This window comes from Leucopleurus acutus, assembly GCF_964270905.1.
Source record: "Leucopleurus acutus genome assembly, chromosome: 1".
NCBI classification, from domain to species: domain Eukaryota; kingdom Metazoa; phylum Chordata; class Mammalia; order Artiodactyla; family Delphinidae; genus Leucopleurus; species Leucopleurus acutus.
Window position 1 is genome coordinate 27,163,977 of NC_139142.1, and position 15,755 is coordinate 27,179,731.

Genomic DNA, 15,755 nt, shown 5'->3' on the forward strand with positions numbered 1-15,755 from the left:
GCTGGGGGGGAAAAAGGTATAAATTGAGGGGAAAAGGTATAAATTGCTTACTAAACAAAGAGCGCTGTGCGATGTTGGAAGGGACTGTTTCCCCAGTCACTGCCCTTGAGATAGGCCTGGCGCCCATGTGAGACTGGATGACCTCTGGACATCGAGACTGTCTGAGCCTAGAGTCTGTCATACAGAGTGAAGTCAGAAAGAGAAAAACAAATACCGTATGCTAATGCATATATATGGAATCTAAAAAAAAAAAAAAAGGTTCTGATGAACCTAGGGGCAGGACAAGAATAAAGATGCAGACATAGAGATTGGACTTGAGGACACGGGGAGGGGGAAGGGTAAGCTGGGACAAAGTGAGAGAGTAGCATGGACATATATACACTACCGAATGTAAAATAGATAGCTAGTGGGAAGCAGCTGCATAGCACAGGGAGATCAGCTGGGTGCTTTGCGACGATCTAGAGGGGTGGGATAGAGAGGGTGGGAGGGAGGATCAAGAGGGAGGGGACATGGGGATGTATGTGGCTGATTCACTTTGTTGTGCGACAGAGGCTAGCGCAGTATTGTGAAGCAGTTACACTCCAATAAAGATCTATTTTTAAAAACAACTGTCTGGGGACCTGGCCAGCAATCAGGGGAGGGGTCTGCAGACCCGTCGATGACGCCCTTGCCCCCGCCAGAGCCACTGGACTCCACGCGGTCTCCACCAGGCGCCGCCACCACCGCCCGAGGCCTCGACTTCCCAGACCGCCTGGAGGAAATGCAGCCTCGCCGCTAGGCTAAACGAGCGACCAGAGAAAGCGGAGGAAACCCCGCCGGGCCGGAAGCACCCAGAACTGCTTCCGGGTCAAGGGGGAAGGACCCACCATGGAGCCTCGCTGGGTGGCGGGGTGGCTGGGCTGACGGGGCCGCGGGCTGGCGTCTGAAGCGGGAGAGGCGCAGCGCCGCCCGGGACACGCAGGCGGGTCCCGCGGCCGCCGCCATGTCGGTGCTGGGCGAATACGAGCGACACTGCGATTCCCTCAACTCGGACTTTGGGAGCGAGTCCGGGGGTGGCGGGGACTCGGGCCCGGGGCCCAGCGCTGGTCCGGGGCCCCGAGCCGGCGGCGGCGCGGCGGAGCAGGAGGAGCTGCACTACATCCCCATCCGCATCCTGGGCCGCGGCGCCTTCGGGGAGGCCACGCTGTACCGCCGCACCGAGGTAGCGGCCCCCGGCTCCGGCCGCCCCCGCCCCCGCCCCGCCTGCGCGGCCCTGCTCTCCCCGCTCGTCGTCCTCGCTTAGTGTTAGTGCCCCGCAGGGTATCTGTCTCGGGGTCTTCATCACTTGTTCAACTCTCCTGCACTAGGAGTTCGTTAGAGCACTGGTTTTACTGACTGGTCGTTTTTGTTTAAATCAGGCAACTGAACAAGTCATTGAACCTTCTCTGAGCCTTAGTTTCCCCATCTGTAAATTGGAGTTAGTGATAGCTACGTACCTTAAACGTAGTATTTACTTTTTAAGGTTATTTTGTGAATCGAACAAAGATACTTTGCAAACTGTAAATTCAAGTAGTTTATGAATGTGAGGTATTGTCAAAACTGCCTTCCTATTGTGCTGTACAGCTCTCCAAGGTCGAGGTGGAGAGGAGGGGATAGCTTCAAAATTCCCACATCCGTGGCAGCTCCTCGGCCTTTGCCGTATCTTTATGTTCAGATATGAACACGCAGTTGGAGATTTTTCTTGAAGATCATGGGGAAGATTGTAGCGTGTTAGTTTCTTCAGTGATTACCCAGCAGCGTTTATGCGTGGGAAATACTTTTTTATTTTTGGTATATTCTAAGCCATTAGTTCTTAACCTTGGGAGGGACAGGACTCCTTTGAGAATCTAATGTAAACATACCCTCCCCCCAGTCCACTACTGCACACATACAAATCCTTTGAAGAGATTTGTGGATTACTGACCCTCAAGTTCAGAATGTATACTGATTAAAACCCTATACTGAGGAGTCTACTTGCAAAAACTAATCATAAACAGGGTTTGATCACTAAAGTCTTAAAACTCTAGTTTTAGAATAGGTAAGCATCCATGAGAACTTGCTGGGGTTGCTGAAGGCGATTGATCTATCAGTGGTCTGTCTGTCTGCAGTTCTGGTGTGTGTTCCAAGGTACTTTTAAGGCTAAAAGATGGAGGAGGAGAGAGGTGGTTGCAAGATTAATGTATAAGGTTAGAGTTACTGTTGGTATTCTGTTTTCTTATTTGTACTCAAAATATGAGAATGAGGAGATGAGCTTTGGCATTCCTATTTTATAGTTAAAGAAACTAAGATAGTATATTTAAGGACTTGCCCACTTAAATTAGAAGCAAATCCTGGGCTAGAATGGAGTTTCACATCTCCTTGTCCATGCCTTTCCATTATTATCATGTTGAACTTGATTACCAAGGTTGTTTTAAGTTTGATTGCACTTTCCCCAAAATTGCACAGTATTATCCATAACACCAAATGTTTATTACATCTGTGAATTTACAAGGGTTTATTTAGAAGCAGCCCTTTCCCTCAAGAAGCGTATATTTCATTGGGAAGACATGTTAGTCTTGTTAGTAGCAAATAGCGTTTAAGCTGTATGTGTATATAAGGGGAAAAGAATGGACAAATATTTTAGTGTATGAGCTCTGAAAGTTAAGGAAATGCACAGTGGGAGGTTCATTGATCTTCCCTCAAAGTTTCAAAGGCCTAACGAAGCCATTCTAAAGGATAGGGAGGGTTATTTAGGTGGTGATGCTCCTGGGCTGGGGAGCAGTATCTGTAAGGAATTAGAGATGTTATAAAACGGAGTGAATATTGGGAGCCACAGGTAAGTCTTCATGAAAAGAGGAAAACATGATAACATAAAAGTGACAGTAGAAAGAGAGCTGCAGAATGGGACAGGGTGAGGAAAGTGAACTCAGAGCCCTTAGACCTGGCTTATTCTTATCCAGAAAGGATAAATGAAAATCACTAGAGAGAAATCTAAATTTGTAAAATTAGAGGCAATTTTAACATTTCTATTTTACAAGAAACTGTGGTCAGCCATAGGTAACCATTTTCCAGTTCTCTATTTCTCCAATACAATCCTCATCATGACTAGCAGTCTTTCATAATGTCCCTCAATAGAATCTTTGAGACCTACCTCCATCCCATATTTTTTACCTGGAATTGACATCATGTAAATTAAGTGTAGAAACAATGTAACAGAATCTTTTTTTTTTTTTTTTTTTTGCGGTACGCGGGCCTCTCACTGTTGTGGCCTCTCTTGCTGCGGAGCACAGGCTCTGGACGCACAGGCTCAGCGGCCATGGCCCACGGGCACAGCCGCTCCGCAGCATGTGGGATCTTCCCGGACCGGGGCACGAACCCGTGTCCCCTGCATCGGCAGGCGAACTCTCAACCACTGCGCCACCAGGGAAGCCCTGTAACAGCATCTTAATGCTTTCCCAGGCCTGCAGTAAATTATGATGCTTGGTTGTATGCAGAACCTTTAAAGTCTGTTCATGTTTAAAGGAAAAAAAGGAGTCAGTCTAGGAAGTTTTCTTTCTAGGCTTACAGATCCGGGTGTGGATTCATTCTCTGCCAGGCGCGAGGAAAGCATGATAGCTGTATTACTGTGTTACAGGATGACTCATTGGTCGTGTGGAAGGAAGTTGATTTGACCCGACTGTCTGAGAAGGAACGTCGTGATGCCTTGAATGAGATTGTTATTCTGGCGCTGCTGCAGCATGACAACATTATTGCCTACTACAATCACTTCATGGACAACACCACCCTGCTGATTGAGCTGGAATATTGTAATGGTAAGGTAGAATTCAGTGGGACTTCCTCCAGTGAGACATTCCTGTGCCTATACTTACCTTAAGGGGGAGAGAAAAAGAAGATACACATACAAAGAATAAGAACTTTAAATGGATTTCTAGAGTTTAAGAGAAATAGTTCAGGCCCTGGAGAGTTTTGAAATGATCTACAAAATGAGGGGAGGGATTTTTACCCTGCATACTCAGTTCTCCTTTGTGATGATAATTCCATCTTCAAATTACTTGTTCAGTTGAATTTTACATTCATTTTTCAAGGTTTTTTCCTTATGAAATGACATTAGTCAGGCATTAGAGACATAGCATGGTTTGACACTTGATATAATATATAATGAAATGGCTTGATATATAATGAAATCTTATAGGTAATATTTATTTATATTGACTTCAACTAAAGCCATCCTATTGAAAAGTGGTCCAAAGATCATAGCTGACTGAAAATGAAAATGATTTCTTTGAACACTTTTGCTTGTAAAATAGCAGTATAGCCTGTTTGTTAAGAAAGTAGACCCTGAGCCCATATCCTAAGCTTCACTACTTTTTAGCTCTGTATCTTGCATTAGCAACTTAACCTCTCTGTGCCCCAGCCTCCTTATCTTAAGTGAGCTTGATGATAAGCAATAGTTACCTCCTAGGGTTGTTGTATGAAATGAATATGTAAAGCTCCTAGCATAGTACTTGATATGTAGCAAATTTTTGATAAATACTGTACAAGCTATTATCCTTATTAGGTAAGAGAACCCCCAAAGCCCTTTCTTGAACTGCATGCTAAAGAGGTCCCAGCATATTCTTCACTTAAATCTCTTAAGAGAAAGCTCCTAGACTTCTAACTTTCTTACTAGATTCTTGTGTACCATGATTGTTCCTGTGTTCAACCCTAAATGTATGAGATTATATTAGAAATTTTTGAAGTAGCAGAAGCCTCAAGTAGCTAACTTCCTTTGTGGTTAGGAGGAACTAGAATGAATGGTGTATTTATTGAAACTCTGAGTTACTAAATTGCAAGGGGAAAAAAGTTGTGAAACTTAACCAGGACTACAGTGTAAGTTACAGCTGCAGGTAGGAAATAAAATGAACCATCATCATTTGCAGTCTGTATTACTTGATAATGAAAGGGAGAAGCAAATTCAGACTTACTCTGCAGGAAGGAGTTAGTAAAGGGAGTAATGATTGGAAACAATCTAGAGTCTCCCCTAAATTTTGGGAAACTTTTTCAGCGTGAAGTGGAAAGAAAAAGAAGTTGATGATATACACCTGTATATACAAAACATCACATCACAGCTGTAACCCAAATGTTCTAATAGTCACACTGAGAGAGTTGTTACCAAAATATTGCAGATTCCTTTAAAAGCAGTTTCGGAAAAGAAAATCATCTGATTTTGAAGACTTTCAAAGTAATTTTATAAATTAGGGCACTATAGAAAGTGTCTTTACTCTCATCTTTTCTAAAAATGCTGTACTTCCCATTTTCATATTGAGTCTCTTCTGTTAGGGAGGGGAATCTCTGAAGAATATTTCAGATATAGTCCTTGACAGATAGGAAGAGTTTTGTACCCATGTACCCAAGAGCTGAGAAGGAAGAAGGGGTATCTTTTAAGAGGAAGCGGAATCCTTCACTTACTGTGGCACCTGTTAAAACCCTAGGAGCGTTGATCTCTATTAAGCAATTCAAACCTGTTTCTTGTTTTATTGCAGGAGGGAACCTGTATGACAAAATCCTTCGTCAGAAGGACAAGTTGTTTGAGGAAGAGGTAATTCATATTTCTGTGGAAGGAAGCTAGAATTGTAATGTTGTGATTCTTGCATTCTAGTTCTGTATTTACTCTTACAACAATGAAGAGTGTTTTTTTTCCTTTTATTCAGACTCCTTCCAGGCTCTGATTGATATTCATGAGAAAGGAAACCTCTAACAAGGAAGCTGACTATAGCTGCTTCCTAAATGGTTTACCTCCACATCATGATTCTCTATGAGCTTTCTTTCCTGGTTCTGTTACTGCATACTGGTATGCCCAGTTTTCTATACCTTTGCATTCTTCCTGGATTTCTTTCCACAAGTCTGCTTCATCATACTATATAACAATATTGGAACTATTTTATAATGATCTGCTTTTTTTTTTTTAAACCCCTACCACTTTTCTTTGCCTACTCAACCTACAAGCAAGAAATGTCAAATCATGTTGAATCATAACCTCTGGTTGCAGCTTCCTTTGTTTTGTGTGTTCGAGTGTGTGTGTTTATTTATATGGTTTTTTTTTGGTTTGTTTCCAGTCCAAGTATAATTTATTTTTTCTCTGCAGATGGTGGTATGGTACCTATTTCAGATTGTTTCAGCAGTGAGCTGTATCCATAAAGCTGGAATCCTTCATAGGTAATGAGTGAAAGAATGTGGGATGTATTCCTTTCCACCAGTCCAACCCTCACCTTGGGTACCTCCCATCAGCACTATTATTTTCTTGATTAAGCAGTCAAGGCTTTTCCGTTGATATAATTTAGGAAGGAAACAGTGAGTAATGAGGGGCGTTATCTTCACTTCCTAAAGTTAAACTGTGATCTAGGAAGGATCTCCTCAGTAGCTAAGTACTGCTCAGTCATCTCTTTAAGAAGTATTTTAGAGGTGAGTTCATTAATTCATCAGTAAAGCCTAGAAAGCCACAATAAAAGTGGTATTAGATTGGTTGGAACTCATAGTAAATGTTTTCTCTGAGCAATAAAATGGGCAATTGTTTTTAATTTTATAATTAAGTCTTTTAATTTAAGTAAAAAGGGCTTCCCTGGTGGCTCAGCAGTTAAGAATCTGCCTGCCAATGCTGGGGACACAGGTTCAAGCCATGGTCTGGGAAGATCCCACATGCCACGGAGCAACTAAGCCCGTGTGCCACAACTACTGAGCCTGCGCTCTAGAGCCCGTGAGCCACAACTGCTGAGCCCACGTGCCACAGCTACTGAAACCCACGCGCCTAGAGCCAGTGCTTCGCAACAAGAGAAGCCACCGCAATGAGAAGCCCGCATACCACAACGAAGAGTAGCCCCCGCTCACCACAACTAGAGAAAGCTCGCATGCAGCAAGACACAACGCAGCCAAAAATAAATAAATAAATAAATAAATAAATAAATAATTTAAGTAAAAAGCTTATTCACTTTGTACAATTAATTATGCAGTTTTACCAGAGCTTTGGCCAGGGGAAACAGCTTTCTATTCACTTTTAGCTATAGGAGAGAACCATTATAAGAACATTTCCACGTCATTATACCCTGCTTAAGTGAGTCATGGACCATTGTTAGAGATTAATGTTAATACACTAGCATTTCCCTTTTTATTGATTTGTCCGTTCAGTTACCATATATTTCTTGATAGCTGTCGAGTGGCTACAGTTGTGTATTGTTACTTTCTTTTCGACAATTACAAAGAATATTGTTCTGTTTTTTTCACATCTTTCAGTAAAGGAAGCCAGAGTATGAACTAGACACAGTTTATCTGTGTTACTTATGGTCAATTCATCTTTAGAAAGATAGTGATTTTATTTAGGTGATCTGCATAGCCTAATCATTTTGCTGCTGGGATGTGCTGTCTCTTCTGTTCTCTTGCCTTAACAAATTTGAAACTTTGGCACCAACCAAGTGTTAAAATTGCCTTGATAATCACTTATTTCAAGGCACAAGTGTTAATTGAAGAGGCAGTACACCTTATAGGAATTATGATTACCTAGGGCACCATTTTTTTTTTTTGGGCTGACCCTCTCAACTTTTCCTAACGACTTCAGTGTTTTGGGGGACATGCCTGTGCTGCAAAACCACGGAGGATGAAGTTAATTCTCTGCCTCCACTCCCCCAAGTCCCCTTCTCAGTGTTAAAATGTATGAGAAAGTGATGACCACTCTTTGGGATCCCGTAACAACCTGAGCAGTGGTAACACACTCTTTTTATTTTGTAATAATTTGGGGCGGGAAGGGGGATGAGATAAAATAGTTGAGTATATGGGTTTAATATACAGCATCTTTTTTTTCAGAGATATAAAGACATTAAATATTTTTCTGACCAAAGCAAACCTGATAAAACTTGGAGATTATGGCCTAGCAAAGAAACTTAATTCTGAGTATTCCATGGCTGAGACGGTAAGTATGTGTTATCCTTGACTTGGTTGGTTTTGTTTTGTTTTTTGGTGGCGCTATGCAGCATGTGGGATCTTAAGCAAAGTCCTAACCACTGGACCGCCAGGGAATTCCTCCCAACGTAGTTTTTTTCTTTTCCTTTCCTGCACTGTGAGATATAACTGTACCCCCTAAATTTTGCACACTTTTCTCAATATTTTTACAAGTTCTCCATACTTCTAAAGCAAGTCTTCAGGAGTCTTTTTCCTGGACCCACTAACAGTCATTTACATGCTCAGGTGTTTTTTCAAGAGCCATTGTCCACATAACAGCTCTGACATCATTGGCCTTTCCAACACTGACTAGAGACTTTTCTAAAAGCAATAAAATACTTTACCATTTTTTCCAGCCTAGGATCTTTAGTAGATTTCACTTTATCTCTCATTTAATGTTTGTTCTTAGGGTGTTAGACATCTCTGTTTCCTTTGAGTTTTTTCTGGTTCAGAAACCCTATATTACAAATAAAGGCTGATGCCCAAAGAACAATCTCATCTTTAATATGATACACAGTCTGAACCGCAGAGCTCCCTTCCCACCTGATCCTATGAAAGACCATTTGTAAAGAGTAGACATAAGCTGATCTTTAAAGACAGTAATCTGATCCTTTTAGGACTTATAAAACCCAATTATTACTCTTCTGGTTTCACAATGCTTTGTCTTTAAAAGAACTTGAAAATGTAAACTAATAAAATTAATTTTGTCCTGATGATTATTTTTGATAATGTTGAGATGTGCCTACAAGCAATCTAGAAATATCCAAGGATACTGCTAGCCAAGGTTGGGAGTCGGCTTCAGGGACTCAGTTTGCTTGTATGACGGTGCCATATTGAGTTTCTGAGGAAGTAGTCATGTTGTTGCATGGATTTTTCTCATCAAGAGTAATCCGATAAAACCAAGATTTAACTTTTTTAACCCAGTTAAATGCAAAGAAGGAACGATATGTAAGCCATCTGAAAAACTGCTTTGCCTTGCTGATGAAAGATGGCTGTCAGTTTTATTAGAATTTCCAGGGTACTCATTGTCTCTCATCTTGGGAGAGGCATGACCTCCATTCAGGGCGCATTTTTTTTCCTTCCAACACATTCTTGAACTCAGAAGGTCTTTTTAAATTTGGAAGAAATTCACTAGCTGTGTTAGTATTACAAATGTTAAATTGAGTCATTTACGAAGTTTCACTACTATGCGTTTCAGTTAGAACTTTTAACCTGTTTATTCAATTACCATCTCTGCACTACCAGTTTTTTTTTTTCCATTAGTGAACTTTTACCAAGTATGCTTTTTATAAAGTCTGTGAAGTCTTAAGTGGGTCTTGAATGCCTAAATCCTCTGTGATCCAGGAATCACAGAGCTTTTCTGTCTCCCAAATTACCATAGGTCTTTACCACAGAGATTGTCCCTTTATAATTGGCCCAAGAGATCAGATATGAATAAGATTTCTCTTCATAGTGGCATCATCTCATAAAAACCATTTTGGGATATGCTGATGAATGTTTTGTAATTGTTATCACTAGTTCTAGGAAATTTAATTTAGTTGTTGAAATATTAATATAGTTACCTCAGAAAAGAAGTTATTCTTTGATTGCTTTCTTTGTTGTTCAGCTTGTGGGAACTCCATATTACATGTCTCCAGAGCTCTGCCAAGGAGTTAAATACAATTTCAAGTCTGATATCTGGGCAGTGGGCTGTGTCATTTTTGAACTGCTTACGCTAAAGAGAACGTTTGATGCTACAGTAAGTTGATGTATTATCCCTGCATTGTCCTTGCAAATGGTACAGCTTGGTTGAGAGAATCAGCTTTATCCCTGAGCTTCTGATTTCTTGAACAGAAATCAGCTGTAGGAAAAATAACCAGTATTCAGGCACTGGCTTAGTAGTGTATTACTAAAATTCTATAGACAAGATTTATTTCCAACTTGAATTCCCCACTGAAATAATCATAATCAAGTAGTTTGAGCACGGTCCTTGAATCCGTTGACTATAATTTTAAAACTGGCTCTAGGATCGACTGTGTGATGCAGCAATTTAGATAAGCTATTTCATCTCTTACGCTTCAGCTACATCATTTTATAAAAGCTAAGGCAAGTTATATAATACTCATTAAAGTGTTTTGATCTTTTTTATGAAAAATTACACCCTGACTCTTAATAAAGATTGCTACTGTTTTATAAACAACAAATCCCTTTAAGTCTCTTTTCTTTTCCTCTTAAGTAAAGCCCAGTATAAAGCAGTGCTTGCCAAACTTTAATATACATAGGAAACCACCTGGGCATCTTGTTAAAATGCAGACTCTATTTTAGTGTGTCTGGAGCTAGGCCTGATATTCTGCATTTCTGACAAACTCCCAGATGATGCCGATGCTACTAGTCCATGGGTCACAATTTGAGTAGCAGAAGTGGATTCACATCCAATATCCTCTACAAACCAGATGTGAGAACTTAGGCAAATCACTTCATGTCTTTAATCCTCTATTTCATTAGCTATAACAAGGGAAAAAATACATATTCCTCTCATAGAGATGCTCTGCTAATGTATATGAAAATGCAAATATAAGATAATGCAGAATTCTTTGGCCTTTTATGAGACCTGTTTATTTTTCTAAGTGCTGAAGTTTATTCTGATCTATCGTCTAGTTTTCTTAAATAACATAGTGGAAAGAAAATGAGTTTTGGAGTCAGATAGACTTTGGTTGAAATTATGGCTCCATTTTTACTATCCGTGTAGTCTTGGGCAAGTTACTTTACGTCTCTGAATTGGTAATGATAACCTTGCATGGTGTTTGCAAGGGTTAAAAAACATTATATGTGCAACTTATGTTTCTATTGGTCTCAGTAAAGGTGGTGGTGGCACTGTTATAATAATTTCTTATCATTATGAACTTATTATTCATTGCCTTGTCTGTTACAGCAGAGTATCACCTGTATAACCATTATTCGGATATATAAATTAGGAGGCAAATTAGTTGGCAAAGGACATACTTAAAGCCAAGGAGCATAGCTAACCTTGCTTTCCTTTTTCTTAGGATTCAGTTGAAGGGTCAGATTATAATATACTCTGAGTATTATTCTATTGGTCGCATATTATTCTGTTGGCTCCATGTTGGCCAGTTGGCTTCATTCTCTGACAGCAGTAATGCATCCCTAACCATTTCTTTTTTTTTTTTTTTTTTTGCGGTACGCGGGCCTCTCACTGTTGTGGTCTCTCCCGTTGTGGAGCACAGGCTCCGGACACGTAGACTCAGCGGCCGTGGCTCACGGGCCTAGCCGCTCCACGGCATGTGGGATCTTCCCGGACCGGGGCACAAATCCGTGTCCCCTGCATCAGCAGGCAGACTCTCAACCACTGCGCCACCAGGGAAGCCCCCCTAACCATTTCTTGCTGATATATACCAACGGTTGTAAAAAGAAGTCAGACCTAATTCAGAACTCTTGCCATTTCTTTATATGATAGTCACAGGCATCTCAAAGCCCCTGCTAGTAGATTATAATGTCATCTTTATATAACCAAGGACAATACAATAATCATTTTCTCATAGAACCCACTCAACTTGTGTGTGAAGATTGTACAAGGAATCCGGGCCATGGAAGTTGATTCTAACCAGTACTCTTTGGAACTGATCCAAATGGTCCATGCATGCCTTGACCAGGTAAGTGTGACTTAACATATTGATTTCAGTTCAGTGCTTTCCCTTCCAGCCTCAGTGTTTGGAGTATGGCATAGATGAACCTGCACAAAACCACATCCACTTCCCCAGGGTAGGATGTATTTGGGGCTGTATCCGGGAGAATAGGCATTGGCAATTCATGATAGTTGTGTGCTTCAGCCAACAAATTCTTCCTTTACTAATTTGCGAAATGAATTTACCATTCTAAATTGTGCTCCATTTTTTATGATCAAGATTAATTTTTTTAAATTGATTTCATAAAATAATAGAGGTAATTTAGAATTCCTAATGTGCAGAATGTTTACAGTTCTAAATGTCACAGTTGCCTTGCAGTGCAGCTCTAGGTCAGCATTATTCAAAGGTGGTCCAGGAACCACAGACGTTAGAATCACCAGGGGATGGGGGAGTTTTACAAGAAGAAAATGAAGATTCCTGGGCCCCACCCCAGACTGACTGGATCAGAATCTCTGTGGATAAAGCCCAGAAATCTTTATTTGTAACAGGCACTCCAGGAGATTCTTATGTACTATATATACTGAAATTTGAGAACCACTGCCCTGACAGTTAAAACAAGTGAGGAAGGTACATTCTCATTCACATATAAGTGTTGATGATAGTGAGCATGAAGCATAGAATGTGACATAAGAAATAGGTTTTTTGAAACAGAAGGATGGTATATAGTGATCTTTGAATAACAAACCTCCAGGCTTCTAAGAGGAAGTAAAATGCGTCTTTAAATCCCATTTTGCCCATTCCATTTACTTATTTAAATATTTATTTTGGCTGCACCAGGTCTTCGTTGTGACATACAGGATCTTCATTGCGGCATATGGGCTTCTTAGTTGGGGCACATGTATTCTTAGTTGTGGCATGCACACTTCTTAGTTGCAGTATGCATGCAGGATCAAGTTCCCCAACCAGGGCTCAAACCCAGTCCCCTGTATTGGGAGCATGGAGTCTTACACACTGGACCACCAGGAAGTCCCCTGCGCATTCCCTTTAAGTTAAAACTAACCCATTGATACTTTTTAGGATCCTGAGCAGAGACCCACTGCAGATGAACTTCTGGATCGCCCCCTTCTCAGGAAACGCAGAAGGTAAAGAGCAAAGAAGTTGCTTCATTTTCTTTCTGTAGATGGCTGACTATTAGAAGCCTGACTAGAGTACTACAAAGAGAGGGTGGTATTTCCTGACTTTGCCACTCTGCTGCTATTTTCTTCCAACATCTCTGCTTTCATTGCTTGATGTAGTTCCTGACTTTCAGCTCCTTAACCTGTGCTACTTTGTTCTAAATTAATACTGATGAGACCCTGGAGCCCTTCACTCCTCCCCGTCTTCTGTGAGTTCTAATCTAGAGTTTGGGCACTAGAGTGTAGTAATTAAGAGAGGAGGGCTCCGGACTCAGACATCCTTATGTTTGTATCTGAGTTGTGTCATTATCTTTGTCAAGTTATTTAACATCTCTGTCCCTTCGTTTTCTCTATAAAGTGAGGTAGGGTGAGGATTAAAGGAGGTAACGCATATAAAGTGCTCAACATACAAAGCCCAGGGCCTGGCACAAGGTGCTCAACAATTGTTGGATAGTAGTATGGGTTTGGACCAGGTCTTTGCTTTTTAGTGCATTTGTTTAGATGGTAGATTGCAATTGGAGGGGTCCTCTTCAGATACCTTTTGCCCATTTCCTGTAGTCGAGGTTGATTGATTCCTGACAGGTTATTTCCTGAGGTTTATTTAGTGTTAAAGATCTCTAGAGGTAGGAAGAAGGTCCTTTATCCCTCATTTTTTGTAGGAGGCTTCAAACCCTAACTCAGAGGAAGAGGTGTTCTTCATCCTTGTTAAATGCTCTAGTCTCTACTTCATCCTGTTATACTATTTTTTTTTCTGTTATACTATTTTTGCCTAACAACCCTTCTTCCTCCTCTACCAGTTCTTTGTTTTTGAATCTTCCCAATATTCAAACATGTACTGTGCTCTTTTTCAAGTGTTGCCCTTAGATGCATTAAGTGATACTAATTCCATAATCTCTGCTGTTTGGTCAGTAACCTTTATTCTGTTGTATTAAATTAATCTTTTTCTGGTTCTCCAGTTGATCTCCAGCCAGTGTTTTAGTGCATAGAATTATGTATAACACTCCAGATGCAGCACTGTAACCTTCCATTTATGTTCTTTTCGTATTCAGGCAATATCACCCTTTAGGGCTGGTTAAGCATATTCTAATTCTTTATCTGGCTTATTTTCCAACAATATATTCACTGTTTAAATCTCTCATTTAAATATTTCCATTGATAATGCAATTTTTATTGAGAGAGTTGGAGATTTACATGTAGTACTTTGTTAGAACTTTGTTCTTTGATGGAAAAACAGAAGACAAAGAGCTTTCGAGATAAAGCACAGACACAGGGAATTGTGGAAGTATTCAGGAAGCACTAAGTCCTGTTTGGCTAGAGGTTCTAGACCTGGCGTTCTCAATAGCAACACCTCAGGAACTTTAAAGAAAATGCTGATTCTTAAGCACCACCCCAGGTCTTCAGCTATAATTGATTTAGGCAGAATGAGAACCCTGAGTTAGCACATGGGAGTGGATACAGGGAAGGAAGGCTGGAAAGGTAGGCAGAGAACGTTGAATGCCGGATGAAGGAATCTGTGCTTTATTCAAGGAATAGTGCGGACGTGTTGGTTATTTATGAGAGGGCAGTTCATGTGGTGAGAGATGCGCCTTAGGAAGAGTTATTTAGCAGTAATAATATCAGTGTTAAATCAGTATAGGACTGATTAAAGTGGATTGAAACTGTGGTGAGACCAATTCGGTGCTACCACAGCCCAGCTGGGAAGTAAAGCTGCCCAGAACCAAGGTGGTGAGACTGGGAAGGAGACGTGAGTGAGAGGGCATTGTATAAGTAGAATCTATAAAACTTGAATATTGAAGAAAGGAAGACATCTGAGTCCAAAATCACTGAAGTTCTAAACCTAGTTCACTGGGAGAATAGAGGGTGCCAGTTATAGAATTAGGAGAGTCAGAAAGAAAAGCTGTATTGGAGAAAGACAATGAGCTGAGCTTTAGAGATGTTGAGTTTAGGGAGTCAGTGGGCAGACTAAAGGAAGATGTCAGCAGGTTCCAAAAACGAGCATCAGAGGTTCTCAAGGTTCTCTGGTCCAGCCTGGAACATTCCTCAGAGACAGAAAGCAAATGGCCCCAGACTGCTGTCCCCCTTGTATTTAATGAATTGTCTAATGCTAGGCCTATAGAACTGTTTCAGTTGTATCGAAGTACTTTCTTAAAAGTATTGTAACATTGTGGGAGGCATATGGTTTATAGAAGATTAAGTCTGTGAAAGGTTTTAAAGAGACACTAGTGCAATATAGGAACCTATTATTTCTCTCATGTATCTTTGCTTTTCTTTTGGTAGAGAGATGGAGGAAAAAGTCACACTGCTTAATGCACCTACAAAGAGACCAAGGTAATGCTCAAGAGACTCTTGAAAAGTAATATATCTTAAATTACCACCAGGGGGTCTTTCTTTCTTGGGTCTGGACATTGTTTGATCCCAGTAAGAAGCCTTTGGCATCCTTTCAGAAGCCAACATCTGCTTAAATGTCAAATAGTCATTTCAGAGAAAAGGAAAGCTATAATTTTACCGTCATGCTAAAGTGGACATCATTATCATGATGAATGTTGAAAAGTTGAAAAGTGTAGGTGTTATGGATCAGACTGCTATCTGATCTGGCTGAGCTGTGATGAAGCCTTAAGGCAGGAATTGCAAAGCCTGCTATGTTAGAGGGTTGAAATAAGTCGTCGAGAAAGAACATACTTTCTCATACCATAATTGGCAGTTCTCAGGGAAAAGACTGGAAGCATTTTTCTTTGATATAATTTTTATGTTAAATGTTCCTTTGTTCTGGGGGTTGTCGTCAGGTCAAGCACTGTGACTGAAGCACCCATTGCTGTGGTAACATCTCGAACCAGTGAAGTCTATGTTTGGGGTGGTGGGAAATCCACTCCCCAGAAACTGGATGTCATCAAGAGTGGCTGTAGTGCCCGGCAGGTGTGTGCAGGGAATACCCACTTTGCTGTGGTCACAGTGGAGAAGGAACTATACACCTGGGTGGTAAGTGAAAGCTACG

General features: G+C 40.9%; 1 protein-coding gene across 3 annotated transcripts in view; it reads left to right on the forward strand.

The window, feature by feature from the left end:
• Window positions 1-864: 864 nt before the first annotated feature.
• NEK9 (NIMA related kinase 9) overlaps window positions 865-15,755 on the forward strand; it is a 38,111-nt gene continuing 23,220 nt past the window's right edge. For 2 of the 3 annotated variants that reach the window (XM_082840090.1, XM_082840088.1), the window contains exons 1-10: window positions 877-1,201; window positions 3,632-3,809; window positions 5,520-5,575; window positions 6,122-6,192; window positions 7,831-7,936; window positions 9,572-9,703; window positions 11,505-11,615; window positions 12,666-12,730; window positions 15,041-15,091; window positions 15,547-15,739. In XM_082840090.1, coding sequence (XP_082696216.1) covers window positions 983-1,201; window positions 3,632-3,809; window positions 5,520-5,575; window positions 6,122-6,192; window positions 7,831-7,936; window positions 9,572-9,703; window positions 11,505-11,615; window positions 12,666-12,730; window positions 15,041-15,091; window positions 15,547-15,739 — 1,182 coding nt within the window. In that variant the 5' untranslated portion in view covers window positions 877-982. Of the gene's footprint in view, window positions 1,202-3,631; window positions 3,810-5,519; window positions 5,576-6,121; window positions 6,193-7,830; window positions 7,937-9,571; window positions 9,704-11,504; window positions 11,616-12,665; window positions 12,731-15,040; window positions 15,092-15,546; window positions 15,740-15,755 lie in introns of all 3 variants that reach the window. The other variant, XM_082840089.1, reaches the window with a different exon arrangement.